The following is a 21869-nucleotide window of genomic DNA, read 5'->3' as shown; positions in this document are numbered from 1 at the left end:
CCGAGCGACTGCCTGTGCTTAGACTTGTTGCAAGCAGCCTCCCATCACCTTTTGTGTGTTACAATCCAGTATTGCCTGGTTAGAAGTGATTTACCTCAGGGTTGCAAGAACATTGATATTATAGTCACAAATGTCCCTCGTGGATGTTCTGAGCACTTCCATCGCCCCGGGTTCAAGGTGAGGGACTGGGAATCCTGTGAGACACAGCTGAGGGGTAAAACAACATCTTATCAGCAGGAGGGAAGCTGCAGGCGTCCTGGTACCTCACTTCAAAAGGATCCGCTCTCCATCGACCATCTTGACCAGACCAGAGCCAAGGGGTTTTCCTCTCACTCCCTTGTGGATCTATTAACTAGATACCCCCCTCCTTTCCTCATGTTTAAAGCACCCCAAAAGCATGTTGTGACAGCGCTAGCAGGGTCGCACAAAATGTCATGTTTGTGTTTTTAGGTTAAACTTATATCCAAACCTTAGAAACCTCATGACCTCAATTCAGCGATTTTCATCAGAAATTTCAGCGGCTGTCTTGTCCTCACAGCTGATTTCAGAATTAATAGACATAATCATTAATCCGTGGTCCCTAATTATTAATCCTCATCAATATTCAATCAAATAGCAGTTTTTTTGTCTTGGACATTTCTATCCCTTCATCTTCAGTGCATATGTTTTGGTGGGATTATTTACAATCTCTTGGCACAGGGCAGTGCTGTAAGGGTTCCTGCTGCGTTGCCCTGCGTCAAAAGAAAAGGACAGGCTTTCACTGTATTTCTGAGATACTGCGCATTCCTGTCATTTCCCCCTGCGCTGGTGCACAAGTGGCTTCCATGCACCAATGCAGGCACCCTTGCACCATGGTGCAAGTGTGTCTGCGTTGTAGGAATGATTGTTTTTGTGCAGGAAGGGAAACCTTTCAGAAAAACAATCACAAGAGGTGTTTTCCGCCTTCTATGTGTGCTGCAGAATGCAGCACACATGTGAAGATGAAAACCAAAGGGAGATAAAGTTATTTCTCGTTGTTGCGCCTGCCCTGGGGAGGCATAGGCTTTTGACGCATTCCCAGGTTTACAGGTTTCTAGGAATGCGTCACAATCGATAAGTGGTGCACGGGAAAACCCACCGCAACGCCCATGGAATGCCTCTTTGACTCAGAGGAAGGCAATGCAGCGACGTGGGCTGTGTTGCCTTACTCCATATCTACAAGGCAATGAAAAGCCACGCAATTTGGCTTTGTGTGGCCTCATGGATATGGGTCTGCAGCCTGCGTCACTGGTGCGTCACAAACATTGCCGCACCAGCAGCACCAGGGGCTTGTAAATGTGCACCTTGCTCTCTTGTCATGATTGGCGAAAAACAACAGATTCATTCATCTTTTTTCGGGGAGAACCTCTAGATATCATGGAGTTTTGAGGGGAGAACTGTGTATACATTTCGGGCAGCTGGGGTTGCATCAGCTGAAATAAAGATGATTACTCGAGGTTGCTAGCATTAGGGGTGTTTGGGTGGGGTTATGTGTGCGCCAGATTAATTTTCACTGAAATTATGTTGAGAGAATGTTTTATTTACACTGTGTTGGATGATCTTTTTGTAAATTTTCAATAAAAATATTTTGTTAAAAAAAGCTGCTTCCCATTTATTTCCTACTTAAGCTGTTGCAAGCTTTCCATGGCAGTACAAGTTTGTAGTTTTGCTTATGTCTTGAAAACTAAACATAATGGGTGTCCCACCTGGGGTGATAAAGGACAGTTTAATATATGTATTAATTAATGATCTATTTATCTATTGAACAGTTTGAAGAGCCTTTACTCAAGAAGAGCTGTACATAACAACAGATTTTGCTGGAGCAATTTAGCAAATCCAACAAACAGTCTGTTGGCGTGACTAGGGCTAGTAATGATAAAAGATGACGCATACATTACAAGACATCATATGCAACAGCGTACAGCACATGTTTGTACATGTATGTACACGGGGCATGAGTGGCATGGGCACATGGCTCCAGGGCCTAAGGGGGGGGGGTTTGAGAAGGTGTGCTCTGGAGCAGTCTTACAAGTGGAGGACTGGGAGATGCAGCCAGGAGGGGCTTCCAGTGATGAGGTTGACCTTCAGGATGCTCAAGGAGGTTTGGGTCTGGCTAGAAGAGTAATGGTTAGCTGACCGAAAGTTATGGTTGTGCGTACACAATGTTTACTCCCAGGTAGTGGCTAGCGCACTCGTAGGTTTTAAGGCGAGGGCAAGTAGGGGCATATTTATGAGCCCCTTTCACCACCGTTGCGTGGCTTTGAATGGTCTCATAGATATTACTCTGTGCACGGGGGGCGTTCTATGGGCGTTGTGGTGGGTGTTCCCACGCACCATGGATTTGGAGGCATCCCCAGACGTGGCGATGCATCAAAACCTTACGCCTCCTCGTTTTCGCCTCCTTTCATGTGTGCTGCATTCTGCAGCACACATAGAAGGAGGAAAACACCTCTCAGGACTGTTTGTGTGCAGGAAGGTGCAACCTTCCTGCACAAACAAAATCCTGCATGCAACACAGGGACCCTTGCATGGGTGCCTGTGTTGGCGCTAGGCTGCCCATTGTGCCCCAGCACAGTGGGAAGGGACAGGTATGTGGCGTGTGCTATCGATATGGCACATTCCTGACATTTCCTTTTGACGCAGGGAAGTAAAGGAAGGTGGAGGAAGGTGGCCTGCACCAAAAGCCCGTAAATGTGGACAGGGCCCTGTGTTTGTCAGAAAGCCATCGAGCCTAATGTCAACTGTATTCTTATTATTGTTTTTAATATTACTATTATTATTAACGCTGCTTATAAAAGGAAAAACCTACCTACAAGGCCTCCTGCGCTAAATATCAGATTATAATTCAGATCAAGCCAGCCTGAAGCTTATACACCCAGGTCCTTAGGCTAAGCAAAGAGGCTCTATGTAAAGCCGAGGAAGGAAGGCCGACTCTTCTATAGGATAGCGCCTGCGTAGAAAAAGCTCTGCTTCCCATCTGTGTTTTCTTGAATTTTGGATCCTTCAGCAGATTTTCAGTGGCTTAGCACGGGGGGCGCACACTGCCTCTCATCTCAGCACAGTTCACCCCATTGCATCCTGGTAAATGCAGTATGCTCACTTCAAAGTTGCTGTAATTTTTCACCAGAGCTGGTGCAGTTAGTGCTGTTACCTCTAACCAGAGTCATTAGAGGCAGAGTAAAATGAGAGGTAGTGTGCTCCCCCCCCATTGTACTAAAAAGGCTCCCTTGAGCCAATGAGCTGATGAGCTCACCTGGGATGCCCTTGTGTGCCTGTACAGTGGTACTGTGACCTGTGAGGACCTGGGATGCCCTTGTGTGCCTGTAGAGTGGTACTGTGACCAGTGAGGACTGTGACCTGTGAGGACCTGGGATGCACCTGTGTGTCTGTGGAGTGGTACTGTGACCAGTGAGGACTGTGACCTGTGAGGACCTGGGTTGCACCTGTGTGCCTGGGGAGTGGTACTGTGACCTGTGCGGACCTGAGATGCACCTGTGTGTCTGTGGAGTGGTACTGTGACCAGTGAGGACTGTGACCTGTGAGGACCTGGGATGCACCTGTGTGCCTGTGGAGTAGTACTGTGACCTGTGAAGACCTGGGATGCACCTGCACGCCTGTGGAGTTGTACTGTGACCTGTGAGGACCTGGGATGCACCTGTGTGCCTGTACAGTGGTACTGTGACCTGTGAGGACCTGGGATGCACTGGTGTGTCTGTGGAGTGGTATTGTGACCTGTGAATACTTCGGCAGCAGAGTATCCCCAGATGACTTTTCTCTGCTACTTCTGCTCTCTACTGATGAAGGGCTAAACCCAGAAACACGTGTCTAGAGATAACAGCACTACGTGCCCCAACTTTGGTGAAAAACGACAGCAACTTTGAAGTAAGTGAACTGCATTTACCAGAATGCAATGGGGTGGACTGTGCTGGGATGAGACGCAGTGTGCTCCCCCTCCCCTTAGCTTAGCACAGAAGCCTAGATGGCACATACCGCTGCAATTTATGTCTGAGTGGAAGAGGATCTGTTTGGTGCAAGGCTCTTTGTACAATGCAGAAGGATTTGAACATGATACATTTCCTGACAGGAAGCCAGTAAAGGGAGTCAGGAGACGCCAAGGTGGTGGACGAGCTTTGAGGCAGTGGAAGCACAAGCTTTGCCGATGCTGTCTGAGTACGCGGTACGCGTTGGATAAAATAGTTAGGTTCGCTCGGAAACAAAGCGTTCCCATAGTCTAGTCTGCATAAGACCGAGCTTCGGGCTACCAGGGGACGCCACCATTGTTCCAAAGCAGGTAGATGGTAATTTATTTACAAATGAAGTTAGAGACAAGTCCTTATCCGTGTACTCTCACAAATTGTGAACTGATCCTGCTGTGATGGGGTTCAAACTATCCATAGGAGGCGGGAGTCTCCAGATATAGATCGCTCAGGAGATCCAGTGAAGCAACTCACTACTTCAGACTTATCCCCATTTAACTTCAGATAACTGGCTTTGAGTCATCGGGCAATCTCTCCTATACCTTCGTGACAGGACGTCTTTGGGTCAGCGGTAACATAGTCCAGGGTCAGCTGTAGCTGGCTGTCGTCAGCATCATTTATAAATATAAGGCTGAGAGATCTGATCAGTCTAGCGAAGGGCCTTTAGTACAGATTAAAGAGCGTTAGACTTAGGGAGGAGCCCTGAGGTACTCCCTGTTTCACTCCTCCAAACGAAGAGCGAAATATGGCAGCGCTCTCCCATTTATCGATGCATCTGATACCCCTGAGAGTATAACATGTTGTGATCAACCGTATCAAATGCGCAGACAAATGAAGCATCCCCAGCACTGCTTGACGGCGCCGTCTGCTGCCGTGGGTAGGTCCTCCGTAGCCGTGACCAATGCTCCTTCCCTCCCCTGGAGTGGCCGAAACTTAACCTCAGCCTCATCTAATAAATTACGCTCCTCTAGAAAAGTAGGCAGAGAGAGATGGGCCTGAGTTTGCTAAGAGCTGTAGGGTTGGCAGACGGTTCCTCCAGAAGGGGGGCACTATTGCCTTTTCCAGTCTGTAAGCGCCACCACCATCTGCAGCAATTGGTTACCTATAGGTACCAGTGGGTCTGCCGCATACATAGTCAGCAACCTTCTTCCAGGGTGTAGGAGGTAATGGTATGAGATACGAAAGCTGTGCAGAGGCCGTCCTGGGGAGGGAATACATTACTGTAGTGGGTGAGTGCGAAGACGATAGAGAGGAGCCTGGAAAAAGAGTAAATCTGCCGTACAAGAGGCCAACATAACAGCGTGGAGCACCGTCCAGTGCTGGGTGGCTAAAGGACACTTAGAAACCTTGGGCCTGATTAACAAGTTAGTGGGGGATGAGTTACTCCATCACAACGACGGATATCCCGTCCTCCGAAATATAAATTCAGTAGGATGTAATGGGATTTAGATTTCAACGGATGGGCTATCAGTCACCGTTGTGATGGAGTAACTCAACCACCAACATCTAAATCAGGCCCTGAGTCTTGAAGAACAGGAGAAAAGTTGGAAACTAGAAAAAGATTAGAGCATCATTTGCTTAGATATGATACGACAAGTTGAAAGATGGATAATGCACCAGCCGGTGTAGTAGAAAGAAAAGAAAAGGCCGGCTGGCGGGACCCTTTGCGAGCACTAGTGGTCGATCCCTTGGCGATGAGAGTGAACAGTCCCATCGGACAGAAAAGGTTAAGAATAGTGAATCTATACTGTCCTATACATGGAAGGTCACAAGAGTGTACGGAAAGCCCGGGGACTATAGTGAGGGCAAAAGGTAGGAGAAAGGGGCAGGTCATGAGGGAGTAAAGTATTGTACATTGTTTTGATTACATTGTAGATCAGAAGGTGTGAAAAGCAAGATGTGCAGGTTTGCAGTAAAGGTGAACTCTGAACTGTGGGCACAGAGCAGGGCTGGCATCGATGCACATGTGGGCACAAAATGTCAGATGAGAGCAGCATCACAAATGGGAGCAGAGTCACCGGTGGGGGCAAAATGAGCACTTTACAGGTGGTAGCAGCACGTACAGGTATTTCCAGCAGCAGACCCCCAGGTACACAAGTGGTGTTGAGGTTAGGTTAGTGTGCTGCAAAGAGGGGCAGCGGTGGGCCCAAGGCAATCAACATGGTCTTGTCAGGCCCTAAAAGGTTGTCTCCTCGGCCCATATTTATAAGCATCACTTTTTGTGACATTCTCGCATCTCAAGCCACCAAAACCTTTCTATGAGACCACGCAAAGCCACAATGTGTGGGTATGAATTGCCTCATAAATATGGAGTAAGGCATGGCAGCGTAAGTCACTGCGTTGCCTTACTCTGCATCAGGGAGGCGTTCCATGGGCGCTGCGGTGGGTTTTCACACGCAACACCCAAGAATTTTGAAGCATCCCCAGATTTACACGAATCTGCAAATCTGGGATGTGGCAAACCCTTACGCCTCCCAGCGGAGGCGCAACTATTGCTCCTCGTTTTTCCCTCTTTCTATGCCTGCTGCATTCTGAAGCCCATATAAAAAGAGGAAAACCCAGCTAGGATTGTTCTTGTGCAGGAAGGTGCTCTTCCCGCGCAAAGACAATCCTGCATGCAAGGCACACAGCCTTGTGAGGGTGCCCGTGCAAGGGTTCCTGCGTTGGCGCCAGGCTGCCAAAAGGGCACCAGCGCAAGAGGATAGGAGAGGAGGGCGCCATGTGGCATAGATACAGCACTTTCCTGCCCTTTCCTTTGACAGGGCAGCGGACAAGGGCCCTGGGCCAAGGTTGCATACATTTGGGCCCTTGTGTGTACGGGCTGTGGCCCACCCCTGGGTGAGGACACCCCGGGTCACCCAGGTGTAGTGAGGCGGGAGAGAGGAATGTGCTTCCCGCCCAGGGAGCTCTGCCAAGCTGCACAATCTCATGAATGACTGACTGCTCCAGTTCAGTTTTTTACTTTCAATTCTGGTATTTGTAGTCTTATTTATTCCATTATAAAGTAGGGACTACAAATCCCAGAATTCAAAGAAACAAGCTGGGCTGGAGCAGCTCATTGCCCACGGGCCTTGGAAACTTGGCAGCTGTGACCTGTCTCGGTACAGCTAATCCCTGTGGAGCCTGGATGGAAAATGGACACCACTTGGGACAAAGCCTGGCCTCGTCATGCCTGTCCCTGGGCCAGAGGACCAGGTGCATCGAGAGGCAGGGGGCCTGGTGCTCATGTCTCCTCTCTCTAAATTAACTTCTAAATGCTGCCATGTTCTTCCCTGAGACATTATTACATTATGAATGAAGATGAATTCTGCAGTAATAAGCTTTAGAAGATGGTAACAACTTACTTGCTTCATCGCATCCTAAGCAACTTGGAAACTTGGAGTTCCGAACAGGGACTGCCATAAATAAAGCGCTGCGTTGAGGGCAGAGGCGCCCCGGGGTGTGGGAGGGGTGCCTGGGTGCCCTCAGCTTGTGACACATACTGTCGGCTGGGACACGGCAGGAGTGCATTTGGAGGTCTTGTGCACCCACTCACTCGGCCATCCCCCCTCCTTGCAGTGCTGAGCCTGCGGGGTGCGGGTGCTCAGTGAGCTGACCGTCTCCTGGGGCACAGGCTGGGCTGTGATGGGGATGCCCCAACCAGTCCAGTCCCGCTGGCAGAATGAGTGGGCCTGCCCCCTCTGTGCCTACACTCTGGGCACTCTCGAGCTCAGTGGAAGATTACGTCACTGCCCCCCGTCTGTAACCCCAGGCCGTGGTCTTTGGTGTATCCAAGAATGATGGGGCCCCTGCAGAGTGTGATGAGGGCCCCCGAGTCCCCCATACCTCACAGATATTCATTGCTATTGGAGTGAATGGGGGATCCCTAAACTTTAGGGACCCCCTGAAGGATTGGGGACATATCTGCACCACAGGAGCTGTTGGGACCTGCCTTACGGCCATGGCGCGTGCTGTTGGCTCATATGATCCTACGGTGGGGCGGGGGGGGCCTCATGAAATCCGCTCCTGTCCTGTGGGAGACCTTTGAGCATAAACCCATGAGTGAAGAGACCGCACATGTGAACGTTGCATGTGGAAAACACCTTAAAGCTTGAAACGAGTATGTAGTAAACACCCGAGAGTGAACGATGCATGTGGGAAATAGTGTGTGTCAGAGAGAAAAAGTGTGTGTGTGAGAGAAAGTGTTTGTGAGAGTGAGTGTGAGCGTGTGTGTGAGGGAGAAAGTGTCTGTGAGTGTGTGTGAGAGAGAAAGTGTCTGTGAGTGTGCGAGCGACAAAGTGTGTGAGGGAGAAAGTGTCTGTGAGTGTGTGTGAGGGAGAAAGTGTCTGTGAGTGTGCGAGCGACAAAGTGTGTGAGGGAGAAAGTGTCTGTGAGTGTGTGTGAGAGAGAAAGTGTCTGTGAGTGTGTGTGAGAGAGAAAGTGTCTGTGAGTGTGCGAGCGACAAAGTGTGTGAGGGAGAAAGTGTCTGTGAGTGTGTGTGAGAGAGAAAGTGTCTGTGAGTGTGTGTGAGAGAGAAAGTGTCTGTGAGTGTGCGAGCGACAAAGTGTGTGAGGGAGAAAGTGTCTGTGAGTGTGTGTGAGGGAGAAAGTGTCTGTGAGTGTGTGTGAGAGAGAAAGTGTCTGTGAGTGTGTGTGAGAGAGAAAGTGTGTGAGAGAGAAACTGTGTGTGTTGAAAAACTTGATGCCGGAAACAATACAATGTTAAACACGCATATGACGAACATAAAACTGTGCACAATTGCATCAGACAACCGAGTACGTGAACGGCTAATATGCATATATAAGGAATATTTGTGCACATCTCATCGGAAGGAAGGCGAGCTCTAAACCCCTGGGTGTGTGCACAGTGCCCCAGTGAACCCTCCCACTGCCTGTGCAGCCAGGAAATATCAGATAATTACATCTGCACAAATACATGAGTGTGTGAAAAATCTCACCCATTTATTTTTATTTCAACAACAGAAAATCGTAAATAGTTTAATAGAATGAATTTATCTTTTTCATAAATCACATAACTGACTTCACAGGTCGGGATGCAACACATCCCTGGTTTGAAAAGTACAACTCCAAGGGAACTCTACCGGCTCCCGATACACAAACCTGCTCAACTCAAACTCCTCACACACACATTCAAGGCGCTACACAACTTAGCCCCACCTACCTGAGCAGCCACATCTCCGTGCACCAACCGCTCAGACAACCGCGTGACTCCGACTCGCACACGTCTCACGCATACACCGAACCGGATCAGGATGACGGGCGTTCTCTTACATCACTCCTAAACCGCGGAACGACCTCCCACTCCACATCACAGCCTCCTCCTCATCTCTTCTTCAGTTCTGCAAGAACCTGAAGGCCTGGCTTTATAATTAGCCATCCTCTCATAGGCAGGGGCAGTGCCAGGATAGCACACGCCTGCTCAGTGCCAGGATACCCTCACAGGTGATTAACCAACCTACTCAAGGCAGGGCTGGGCACACACCTGCTCGGTACCAGGATTCCCTCACAGGTGATTAACCAACCTACTCAAGGCTGGGCCGGGCATACACCTGCTCGGTGCCAGGATACCCTCACAGGTGATTAACCAACCTACTCAAGGCTGGGCCGGGCACACACCTGCTCGGTGCCAGGATACCCTCACAGGCGATTAACCAACCTTCTCAAGGCAGGGCCGGGCACACACCTGCTCGGTGCCAGGATACCCTCACAGGCGATTAACCAACCAACTCAAGGCAGGGCCGGGCACACACCTGCTCGGTGCCAGGATACCCTCACAGGCGATTAACCAACCTTCTCAAGGCAGGGCCGGGCACACACCTGCTCGATGCCAAGATACCCTCACAGGCGATTAACCAACCTTCTCAAGGCAGGGCCGGGCACACACCTGCTCGGTACCAGGATACCCTCACAGGCGATTAACCAACCTACTCAAGGCAGGGCCGGGCACACACCTGCTCGGTACCAGGATACCCTCACAGGCGATTAACCAACCTACTCAAGGCAGTGCCGGGCAGACACCTGCTCGGTGCCAGGATACCCTCACAGGCGATTAACCAACCTACTCAAGGGTGGGCTGGGCACACACAAGGTCAGTGCCAAGATACCCTCACAGGCGATTAACCAACCTCCTCAAGGCAGGGCTGGGCACACACCTGCTCAGTGCCAGGATACCCTTACGTGCGATTAACCAGCCTCCTCAAGGCAGGGCTGGGCACACACCTGGTCAGTGCCAGGATACCCTCACAGGTGATTAACCAACCTACTGAAGGCAGGGCTGGGCACACACCTGCTCAGTGCCAGGATACCCTCACAAGCGATTAACCAACCTACTGAAGGCAGGGCTGGGCACACAACTGCTCGGTGCCAGGATACCCTCACAAGCGATTAACCAACCTACTGAAGGCAGGGCTGGGCACACACCTGCTCGGTGCCAGGATACCCTCACAGGTGATTAACCAACCTCCTCAAGGCAAGGCTGGGCACACACCTGGTCAGTGCCAGGATACCCTCACAGGCGATTAACCAACCTACTAAAGGCAGGGCTGGGCACACACCTGGTCAGTGCCAGGATACCCTCTTGGGTGATTAACCAACCCCCGCTAGTCAGGGCTAGGCACACCCTCCTCCTCAGCACTAGGATACTCTCGCAGGTGATAGTGCGCTTTACAAATGCACGTAACATAACATTGCAACATCAGAGGCATCCGTGCCCCGGTACTGTACACATCCTTGGAGGGAGCTAAGTGGGGTGGAAGGAGGGTGTAGCGTGCTAGCTTATCGAGTGCCTGCGTGATTGTGGCGAGTCCAGTCGGATACCTACAGGAGTTAGCTATAGTGCTTTGGGTACTAGTCTAAGACCGCTATTACCATTTCACAACGCATACGTAACAAATCGGCCTCTATGCTTCTCCCCTCACTAACTTTTACTGTTACCTCTCTTCCTCACTCACCTTTCCCTTATCTCTCACTCCCACTATGTTTCCTCCACCTCCCTCATCTCTTCCACCCAGTTCTTTCCTCTGTCCACCCTCATTTACTGTCTCTCTTTTCAGTTCCCAGGGAGGTGGAGATTATCAGTGAGTTGAGGACCGTGACCGTGTTGGAAGGAGACGACGCCACTTTCAAGTGCGTGGTGTCCCCAGAAGACGTTGAAGCAACCTGGAATCTGGACAATGCTCCCTTGACCCCCAACAGCAGGATGGAGGTGACCAGGAATGGACTCTGCCACTCCTTGACCATCCGGCAGTGCCGGCTCAGCGATGCGGCCGCTGTGTCACTCGACGCCGAGGGCCTGGTGACCAAGGCCAGGCTGAATGTCCAAGGTCAGTGAGGGCTTCATGTGTTGTCAGTCTATATCCTTTTGTCACTTGCCACGGGGGGCCTGGTGACCCAGGCCAGGCTGAACATACAAGGTGAGTGAGGGGTTCCGGGGAGGGTCAATCCATACCATTGTGTTATTCGACACCGAAGGTCTGGTGATCCAGGCCCGGCTGAATGTCAAAAGTGAGTGAGATGTCCTTGTAGGGTAAATGTATACCCTTGTGTCACTTGACTCTGATGACTTGGTGAACAAGGCCAGGCTGAACATACAAGGTGACTGAGGGGTTCCTGGGAGGGTCAATCTATAACGTTGTGTTATTCGACACCGAAGGCCTGGTGATCCAGGCCCGGCTGAATGTCGAAAGTGAGTGAGAAGTCCTTGTAGGGTAAATCTATACCCTTGTGTCACTTGACGCTGAGGGCTTGGTGAACAAAGCCAGGCTGAACATACATGGTGTATGCTATCCTTTATTTATTTAATTTAATTGTTTCAGCTATATGCCTTACAATAATATAAAAACAATACACACAAACAATAAAACTTAGTTATATATAAAATCATTAGTCATAATTTAAAACATAATAGCAGCAAACAACTCCGCTCAGGCAGTTCATTACTCATAGAAAAACCATGTGCATCTATACAAATAAATACACCCCCCCCCCCATTCATATCTATGAAAGGGAGCAAACCCCATCAATACCGGGCCTTTGCAAGGGGGCCCCAGAGATAAAGTGCTTGTGCTCATAGCGATTAATATTGTCAGTGAAAGTTTTGTTGCTGCAAGGCTTTAAATGAGGGTGAAGGGAGCCTCATTTACAGGAGAGCGCAGTAATTCTTCTCAGAAACTGCAGCTAGGGCCTTATAGGATCTTATAGGTCAGTCAGCACTAATTTAGCCGGTAGCTCCATCAGTCAGGGCCAGGCGGCCCATATAAATGAGGCTATCAAGTTGTGTACACTGATTTTACCCGGCCTTGCACAAAGTGCTAGTGCAGTTTTAGTACAATTTGCTCCGCTAGATTTAAAACGGGGGTAGAGCCACAGGCGCCTTGCCTCATGACATTTCTTGCAGAACAGGTGGAATGGGCCACACTGTCTACCTCCCAGGACTACGGTCACAGTACTCCAGTCCTGCCGCCAACCTTCGGGTACCCACCAGATAGCCTCTGAGAGGCAGCACATCCAGCCTTTATTTTATGTACAGAGAGCGCTTCAATTCGGGGTACAACAGATCCAGATAATCTGGAAGGGCAGGGTCATGGACGTTATTCAAATAATAACTTGTAATCTAATCGAGCCTACGTTCCTGGCGCGCCCTCGTCTTATTAAACTCTCAATACCTATCTTTTATCTGGCCCCCAGTGTCCTGATTGACTCTGCCCGGATCCACCCAAAGAGCCTCCCTCGGAACGTTCCCTAGGGTCTCTTTGACGTGGGCCCTCCAGCAACGCAATTACCTCTTTAAGAGTTTCTAGATACACTGCTGCCCTGGGGTTGTGTACTAACCTTACTCAGTACAATTCTGATAACGGCACCAGGCTAAGCTCTGCAAAGAGACCCTTCAAGGGGGTTCCTGGCCATAGCCCCAATAAGGTTTGCAGACAGTTGTCCTAAGCTACTTGCAGCGCACTAGTATTTGCACATCCCCAGAGCTCTGCTCCGCGGACTGCTGCAGACACTGCTTTTCAGGCTCATATTTCCAGGATGATGCTGATACTTCTAGCTCCAGCCTTACACTTGAACTTCAGTGTTGCCCCCGCTGCTTGCTTGAGGACTATCACTGCCTTCCAGACTCGGCAGTCCCAGTTTAAATTATCTGAAAACCACACTGTTCAGAAAAAGGCTAAAGAGTAGAGGTGCCAGGACGCAGCCTTGCCGGGCTTCCTTTTGTACCCGGAAGAGATCCGTGCACTCCCCGCTCATCCCGTATCTCACTCTGGCCATGTTGTCTGAGTGCAGTGCTGCTATAGCTTTCACTAAGTCCACGCTGACCTCCATAATTTGCCCCGTCCACTGAATCAAAGGCAGCTTTCAAGTCTATAAAAACCAAATACAGTGAGGACCTCCTGGCTGCTGTGAATTTATATGAAATCAGGTGAAGTCGGATGATCCGATTGATAGTTCCCACCTGAGACCGAAAGCCAGCTTGCTCTTCCATTAGCACACCCTGGGCGTCGGCCCACCCCTGAACGCGATTGAGCAAAACTTTCCCTAGAACCTTCCCGACTCCGTCAAGAAGGGAGAACGGACGATAATTAGAGGGACAGCCTTGACTGCCCTTCTTATAGATCAGGACAATAATGGCAGAGCGCCAGGACTGCGGTATTGCGTCCCCCTGAAGGGCTGCATTCAACACATTAGTAAGGAGTCTAGCCCAGTAGTAAGGTGCCTCGTGATAAAGGTCCACCGGCACTAAATCTGGACCGGGAGCCTTGTGCCTCTTCATTGCTCCCAGCTCTCTAAGCACTTCTGGGATTAGAATTCCTATTGCGCTAGGAGTGGCAGGAAGGGCATCCTGCGTCTACTTGGAAACCAGGGAATCGGCCACAGAGATTCTATATAGTGTGCTAAAATGGTGGACCCAGACAATTGGGCCTATGCAGGTCTCCACAGCATTCGCTGTCCCCTTCCCCACTCTAGCAATCAGTTCCCAGAATTTTTCAGAAGTATTGTCAGCTGTGGCCTCTCTGAGTTCAGCCCACAGTGCATTTTGGTGCAGCCATTTCTCAGTTGCCTGTAAGCACTTATAATCTCTTCTGTACTCTCTAAGTTTCTCGTTGCTAATGCATCTATCATGGTGCTGTATTAGGGCACGCAAAACCTCTCTTTTTGCCCTTGTGCACTCCTTGTCAAACCAGCCATGGGCCAGGCTGAACCTGGGCTGCTCTGGGATAGAAAATAGGCGCAGGCCCCAAATAAAAGTGCCCCTGTTAGTGAATCAGATAGCAAAAAAATGAGGATGCATGTTTGCAAGTCAGGGCAGCTTTGAACTTGTAAAGGGGCACATTGAATAAGTGAGTTGCATTTGTGCTTGGTACAGGCAATGTTTATGGTAATCCACAGAGAGTGAGGGGACACTGACTGGCTCTATTACATTGTGTCTTCCAGCATCAAGGGTCTGAAGACCAAGGCCATGCTGAAGGTGATCAGTGAGTGAGGGCTCACTGACAGGTTGTCCTAATTGTGCGCTCTCACTCATATGCAGAGACTTACCTAGGATTAGTGTGCACACAGGCCCAGGTTGGATCCCTGACTCAGTGCTGATGCCTCACTCCGAAGCCCCCTCTCAGCACAGACAAAAGACAATTTGGAATAGATAGAAACAGACTTTTATTGATGTCACTGTCAAACAATTTGTCTAGCAAAACTTCTGCCTGGGACTATGATAACTTACCTCCCCCCCCCCCCCCTCAGTGATAGGTGTCATCTAGTCAACCCACATGTGCCTCTCCTGCGGCCCGGTGCTAAGGTACAGGTAACAAGGACCTGTGATGTGTTTCACTCAGCATCAGCGACCATCCTACTGCGGGACAGCAGGGCTGGGGCAGCCAGCAGCAGGCCTCGCCCCAAGAGACAAACATGACCAGGGTCAGGGGTGCCCTTGCCACCGATCAGACACAAGAGTCAACTCACAACGGAACCTGCTGGCAAACAACCGTGCGCATCTGTCTAACCACTTTAGGAGTACCGTCCTTCCTTTACTGGAAGCCACATGTACCAGTGTGCCAGAACACGCCCCTTCCTTGCTTTACATTCCCTGGCAGTGCAAGATCACACTGTTCGGTCACGTAGTGGTGCCCAAGAAGGGACTTGGCACGAGCAGGGCTTTCAGTGAAACCGAAATGTCAAACGATAAAATGGGGAGAAATGAGGACTTTGATAAACGAATGTACCTGTGAATCTAGACTCAGCCTCCCCGACTTGCCTCACAACCGGCCTGTGCCTTTCTGTCACACTGTATCATATGTTTAAGCAAGGTTTTCTTGTAGGCAAGTGACCCACAGTTATTGTACAGACCAAGCACTCCCAGCAGACAGCTTCAAGGCGCTAGAGATGGCATCTCTGCACGGCACTAGGCTGTGACTGGCATGGCTGCCACTCTGCCACGTGAGACACCTTTTCTAAAGCAACAGCGCCCCTCTGCAATGCGCTTTTTAAGTGGCATGTTTTCGTGCAGCGAAGCGAAGGGTACAGCCACCTCACCATCTCCAACCAGATGTAGCGCATACCTGCTCAGAGAGCAGCCTAGCGCCAATGCAGGCATCCTTGTGTCGCGGTCCAAGGGGGCTTATGTTTTTGGGCTCATATGGTGATGAGTAATAACCCATCCTGAGTTAGGACAGTTCAGGATAATGTTCTTTGCTGCCCCTGGTGGACATTGACTCCTGGAGCAGCTGTCTGCGGTAAGCCCCTTCTCCTGAAGGCTTCAATGGCATGTCATTATTAATTTATACCCGGGGGTATCGGACTAACAAGGGAGGGTCGCTTTCAGGGATGCAGTGTTATTGTCACCAGGGCAAGCTCCCTCTAATGGGGGTTATGGGTCCTTGGTTGTACATGAGGCTCTTAGAGTCCCCTGGATGACCTGTGGGACCTGTGAGATATTTTGATTGTTGCCTAGACAAAGCCGCATCAAGCAGGTGAGAATAAAACTGCAAGGGTCTCCTACCAGCCCTTGTGTCGATTCTGGTGTGTTATGGAAACCCTGGTGCACGACTGGTATATTTTAGGATGAATTAACATGTGATTGACTGGTGTCTCCAAAGAGTTTGAGGGGATGCTACTGTGTGTGTCAGAGCTAGGGTAGGTTTTAGTCTGTCCAGGATGTATGGGAGAGTGTTCCAGCAGAGGACAAGAGAAGGAGACATGTCTCTGAATAGATCTTTTCAGAAGAGAATACTCTGATTGGACATGGACAGGAATGAATGCTCTTCAGAAGTCTAGACTCTGTATGGAAATGGACATGAATGAATGGACATGGACATGGACATGAATGAATTCTCTCCAGAATACAAGACTCTGTATGGAAATGGACATGCATGAATGCTCTCCAGAAGACAAGACTCTGTATGGAAATGAATGAATAGAAGTGTCTCTGAATGGATACTTTTCAGAAGACAGGACTCTAATTGGACATGAATGAATGGACATGGACATGAATGGTTGTTCTCTAGGAGAGAAAATTCTGATTGGACATGACTCTGAATGGATGCTCCCCAGAAGAGAACACTGTGAATGGACACAAGCATCAATGAATGGACATGTCTTTGAAACGATGCTCTCCAAAAGGGAACTCTGAATGGGCATGGATATGAATGAAAGGACATGTCTCTGAATGGATGCTCTCCAGAAGAGAAAACTCTGAATGGACCCGAGCATGAATGAAAGGCAATGTCTCTGAATGGATGCTCTCCAGAAGAGAAGACTCTGATTGGACATGAATATGAACGAATGGACGTGTTTTGGAACTGATGCTCTCCAGAAGAGAAGGCTCTGATTGAACATGAATGAATGGACGTGTCTTTGAATGGATGCTCTCCAGAAGGCAAGACTCTGATTGGGCATGAACATGAATGAATGGACATGTCTTTGAATCGAGTTTCTACAGAAGACAAGACTCTGAATTATTAACAGGAATATAAAGGAACCGAGATGTCTCTGAATGGATGCTCTCCAGAAGAAAAAACTCTGAATAGAATTCTGAATGAATGATCATGCCCTTGAATAGTTGCTCTTCTGAAGACAAGTCTCCAGTGTCCTCAGATAGGTTAACCCTAGAGATGGACAAAAAGAAGGTGGGGTCTGGGACAATTTTAAGCTGGCCTAGGCTGGATGGACGTTGTGCTGCGCTTCAAACCAGGGCAGAGCTGAACATCTTGCTTAGAAAGGTGGCACCCCACCTCTCACGCTTTCTGTGCAGGGTTGAGTAGCAAGGCACTCTTCCCCACCCCACCCCCTCAGGGAAAGAGATTCAGGTTAGAGCTCATGACTGAAAAGAGGTTCATCAGATGGGAGTCTCTTCACTAGAGCTGAGGGCTGTGGATGAGGATCTGCACTTTCAGGGTTCATCCTTCCCTATAAAATTGTGCACCCCAGTTCTGCAGTTCGGGTGGGGGGTGGAGGGGGCTAGGATATCTCTGTCCAGACCAGAAGGCAGAGCTTGCTACAAACTGTGCTCCCTCTGATCCCCTGCTATCTGCTAGGAAGTGTGAGGGCCGTTTCACCAAAAGTAAAACGGATCTAAAGAAAAGAAGACAGCTAGGTTTCATCAATGTCCAAACCATGCCAGTTGCCCTGGCATTACCCTGCATATAAACTTGACATGCTCCCTCTTCGTAAGGACGTTGCCTCCTGAAAGTTGCCATATGTTGTGTCCCTTCTACTGTTACTCCAGGCTCACTGCTTTGTGTTTATCCTGTTGTATTGTTGCTCAGTGAAGGTTGTGTGTTGTGTGGCTTCTCACTGGTGTCCTTGCATATCTCTCATTGTGTCTTGCAGAGGCCCAGGTAGCCTTCCTAACCAAGCTGCAGAATGTCTCAGTGGAAGAGATGGAGGACGTGACCCTGGAGGTGGAGGTCAGCACGGACACTGCGGAGGTGCAGTGGATGAAACATGGTGTGGTCATACAGCCCGGGCCCAAGTACACCCTGGGGGATTCCGGTCGGAAACGCACCCTGACCATCCACGACGTCCGGTTCTCTGACTGTGGCAACTACCGATGCGAGAGCCTGCATGACAAGACCCAAGCCAGGCTATCTGTGGAGTGTGAGTACCTTTGTGACATGTTATTACTGAGGCCAGATCCTGTGTGTGTAAGGTGAGGGCCTCCATAACATGACAAGACCCAAGCCAAGCTATCTGTGGAGGGTGAGTACCTTTGTGACATGGTATTACTGAGGCCAGATCCTGGGTGCGTAAGGTGAGGGTCTCCATAACATAACAAGATGCAAGCCAAGCTATCTGTGGAGTGTGAGTACCTTTGTGATATGGCATTACTGAGGCCAGATCCTGTGTGTGTAAGGTGAGGGTCTCCATAACATGACAAGACCCAAGCCAAGCTATCTGTGGAGGGTGAGTACCTTTGTGACATTGCATTACTGAGGCCAGATCCTGTGTGTGTGTAAGGTGAGGGTCTCCATAACATAACAATACCCAAGCAAAGCTATCTGTGGAGGGTGAGTACCTTTGTGACATGGTATAACTGAGGCCAGATCCTGTGTGTGTACGGTGGAACCCTTGTACTATATGAGACCCAATCCAAGCTCTCCATGGAGGGTGAGTACCTTAGTGATGTGGTATTACTGAGGCTAAATCCAGTGTGTGTAAGATGAAACCCCTATAACATGACAAGACCCAGGCCAAGCTATCTGTGGCGGGGAGTACCTTTGTGACATGGCATTACCAAGGACAGATCCTGTGTGTGTAAGGCAAGGAGCTCCATAACATGATAAGGATCAAGCCAAGATATCCGTGGAGGGTGAGTACGTTTGTGACATTGCATTGCTGAGGCCAGATCCTGTGTGTGTAACAGAACGACCTCCATATCATGGGAAGACCCAATCCAGCCTATCCATGGAGGGTGAGTACATTTGTGACATGGCTTTACTGAGGCCAAATCCTGTGTGTGAGGGTAAGACCTCCGTAACATGACAAGACTCAAGCCAGGATATCCGTGAAGGGGGAGTACCTTTCTGTTGTGGCTTTACTTAGGTCAGATCCGGTGTGTGAAAGATGAAATCACTATAACATGACAAGACCCAAGCAAAGCTATCCATGAATGGTGAGTGCTTTACTCAGGCCAAATGTGTTGTGTGTACAGTAAAACAACAAAAACATGACAAGACCCAAGCCAAGCTAGACGTGAAGGGTGAGTACCTTTGGGAAATGGCATTACTCAGGCCAAAATCAGTATGTGTAATGTGAGCGCACTATGACATGACAAGACTCAAGCCTAGGTATCCATGAAGGGTGAGTACCTTTGATGTGCGGCATTGCTGAGGCCAAATCCTGTGTGTGTGTGTAAGGTGTAACCACAATAACATAATAAAGCTCAAGGCAAGGTGACCATGGAGTGTGAGTACCTGGGTAAAGCACTTAAGCTGGGTCATGCTCCCGGTGAAAGGTATGTACCTTCATGGCAGGGTGTATGCCAGAATACTATGGATGTTACTATCGCCCTACAAGAACATTGTAGCTGGCGTATCGACTACCAATGCAAGCATAGGTAAGTATAGATTTACTATACTGAATACTACATCGACGTATCCTGAAAACATGTATATAGATGTATGTACATATATGCGGTATAAATTTGACATCTTTGTATGGGACAGTAGCCCCATCCCCTTATGTGATATCTCTGTATGGTGATAGTGATGCAACCCTAAGGCAGGAGCCTGGTAGTTCTCTTTAGAGGAGCTAGTAAGAATAACTCAAGCTGTGTCGCGAGAGAGAAGTATGTACCGGGCAGTAAGTTCCTCTAAGCACATCTCAGGTACATCACTTCAAGGGAAGGTTTACCATCCCCCAGGACACTATTTTATTCAGAGGGGTACAGCATAAGTTCCCTGTCCTCCCCCAGGGCTGCATAGGGCAGGTTTGCATGACACCTTTGTACATAGGTTCTCCAATGCCCATCCTCCTTTAATGCATCTAACATCTCGTTCTAGCCATGTTCCCATGTTCCCTATGGCCAACCCTATTCCAACACCCAGTTCTAACCAAAACCCTAAACACAACCTTCTACACAACCCCAAACTTAACCTCAACCAAACCTTAAACCACAGGGCCCAATCCCTAAAACCTATTCCTTAATGCGAGACACCTAAGCCCACTGAGGTCCAGTATTTAACTTAAGCCTACTTTAAAACCATCCCTGATATAAGCCTTAAAATAAACTTTTTCTCTAGCCCTATCAGTTTCAAGAGGCAGTGCCTCAAAGCCATCTTTGCTAAAAGTCTTGCCTCTCTCCTGTGGTCCTCAGCCAGGAAGGTGGTGCTGCGGAAGCCGCTGTCAGACGTGGACACCTTTGAGAGGGAGGTAGCCACCTTCCAGGTGGAACTGTCCCACCCCAGAGTGGAGGGGGTTTGGACCAAGGATGGCCTGCGCCTCAAACCCTGCAACGTTTACCGGATCAGCACCAGTGGGTGCCTGCACAGCCTCACCCTCTCCGACCTCACCCTGGAGGACTCAGGCACCATCGTCTTCACTGCTGACAACATCCGCACCTCCGCTAGACTCCGAGTGAAAGGTACCACCTCTCCGGTCCGCAACCTTAGTGCAGCTCTAGATGTGCCAGGTGAACTCAGTCCTCCCTGTAGGTCCTCACCCTCAATGAGGCCTTTGACGCATAGGGACATATTTACATTGAATTGGCATAGCGCAGTGCCCCAAGTCTTTTTTGCTGCGCTGCCCTATGCCAGTTCAAAAGGGCGCAGATGCACAGTATTTACGAAATACGTTGCATTCCTGTGCTTTCATTCAGCTCGGGTGCACAATTTTGTGCCTTGTGCCAACGCAGGCACCCTTGCACCATGGTGCACATGTGTCTGTGTTGTTGGCAGGATTGTTTTAGTGCAGGAAGGGGCACTCTCTTCTCACTGTGTCCTGACCCTCACTCAGTGCATGACTGATCATTGCAGATGCAAGCTTCTCACTGTGGGTCATGGATTCACTGTGTGTCCTGACACTCACTGTGGGTCATGGATTCACTGTGCATCCTTACACTCACTGTGGGTCATGGGAGTCCTGACACTCACTGTGGGTCATCGATTCACTGTGTCCTGACCCACACTCTGTGCATGACTGCTCATTGCAGATGCAAGCTTCTCACTGTGCGTCCTGACACTCACTGTGGGTCATGTGAGTCCTGACACTCACTGTGGGTCATAGATTCACTGTGTCCTGACCCACATTGTGGGTCATGGATTCACTGTGTGTCCTCATACTGTGCATCATGGACTCACTGTGCGCCCTGACCTTCACTGTGGGTCACGGATTCACTGTGTGTCCTGACACTCACTGTGGGTCATGGATTCACTGTGTGTCCACATTGTGGGTCATAGATTCACAGTGTTTCTTGACCCTTACTGTGGGTCATGGATTCACTGTGTGTCCTGACACTCACTGTGGATCATATTATACTCACTGTAGGTCATGGATTCACTGTGTGTCCACATTGTGGGTCATGGATTCACTGTACTTCTTGACCCTCACTGTGGGTCATGGTTTCTCTGTGTTTCTTGACCCTCACTGTGGGTCATGGATTCACTGTGTTTCTTGACCCTCACTGTGGGTCATGGATTCACTGTGTTTCTTGACCCTCACTGTGGGTCATGGTTTCTCTGTGTGTCCTGACCCTCACTGTTCATGGATTCAGTGTGTTTCTTGACCCTCACTGTGGGTCATGGTTTCTCTGTGTGTCCTGACCCTCACTGTGGGTCATGGTTTCTCTGTGTGTCCTGACACTCACTGTGGGTCATGGATTCACTGTGTTTCTTGACCCTCACTGTGGGTCATGGTTTCTCTGTGTGTCCTGACCCTCACTGTGGGT

At 49.6% G+C, this 21869-nt stretch overlaps 1 protein-coding gene across 4 annotated transcripts in view; it reads left to right on the top strand.

Annotated features, from left to right (window-relative positions):
* The window catches only part of OBSL1 (obscurin like cytoskeletal adaptor 1), a 368734-nt gene that overhangs the window by 281885 nt on the left and 64980 nt on the right, over positions 1 to 21869 (top strand). For all 4 annotated transcript variants that reach the window (XM_069227203.1, XM_069227206.1, XM_069227205.1 and 1 more), the window contains 3 exons: positions 11047 to 11316; positions 17816 to 18082; positions 20301 to 20567. In XM_069227203.1, coding sequence (XP_069083304.1) covers positions 11047 to 11316; positions 17816 to 18082; positions 20301 to 20567 — 804 coding nt within the window. The remainder of the gene's footprint in view (positions 1 to 11046; positions 11317 to 17815; positions 18083 to 20300; positions 20568 to 21869) is intronic.

This window comes from Pleurodeles waltl, chromosome 3_2 (genome assembly GCF_031143425.1).
Source record: "Pleurodeles waltl isolate 20211129_DDA chromosome 3_2, aPleWal1.hap1.20221129, whole genome shotgun sequence".
NCBI classification, from domain to species: Eukaryota; Metazoa; Chordata; class Amphibia; order Caudata; family Salamandridae; genus Pleurodeles; species Pleurodeles waltl.
Note: the sequence above shows the minus strand (reverse complement) of the source record. Positions and strands in the feature narration are given on the sequence as shown.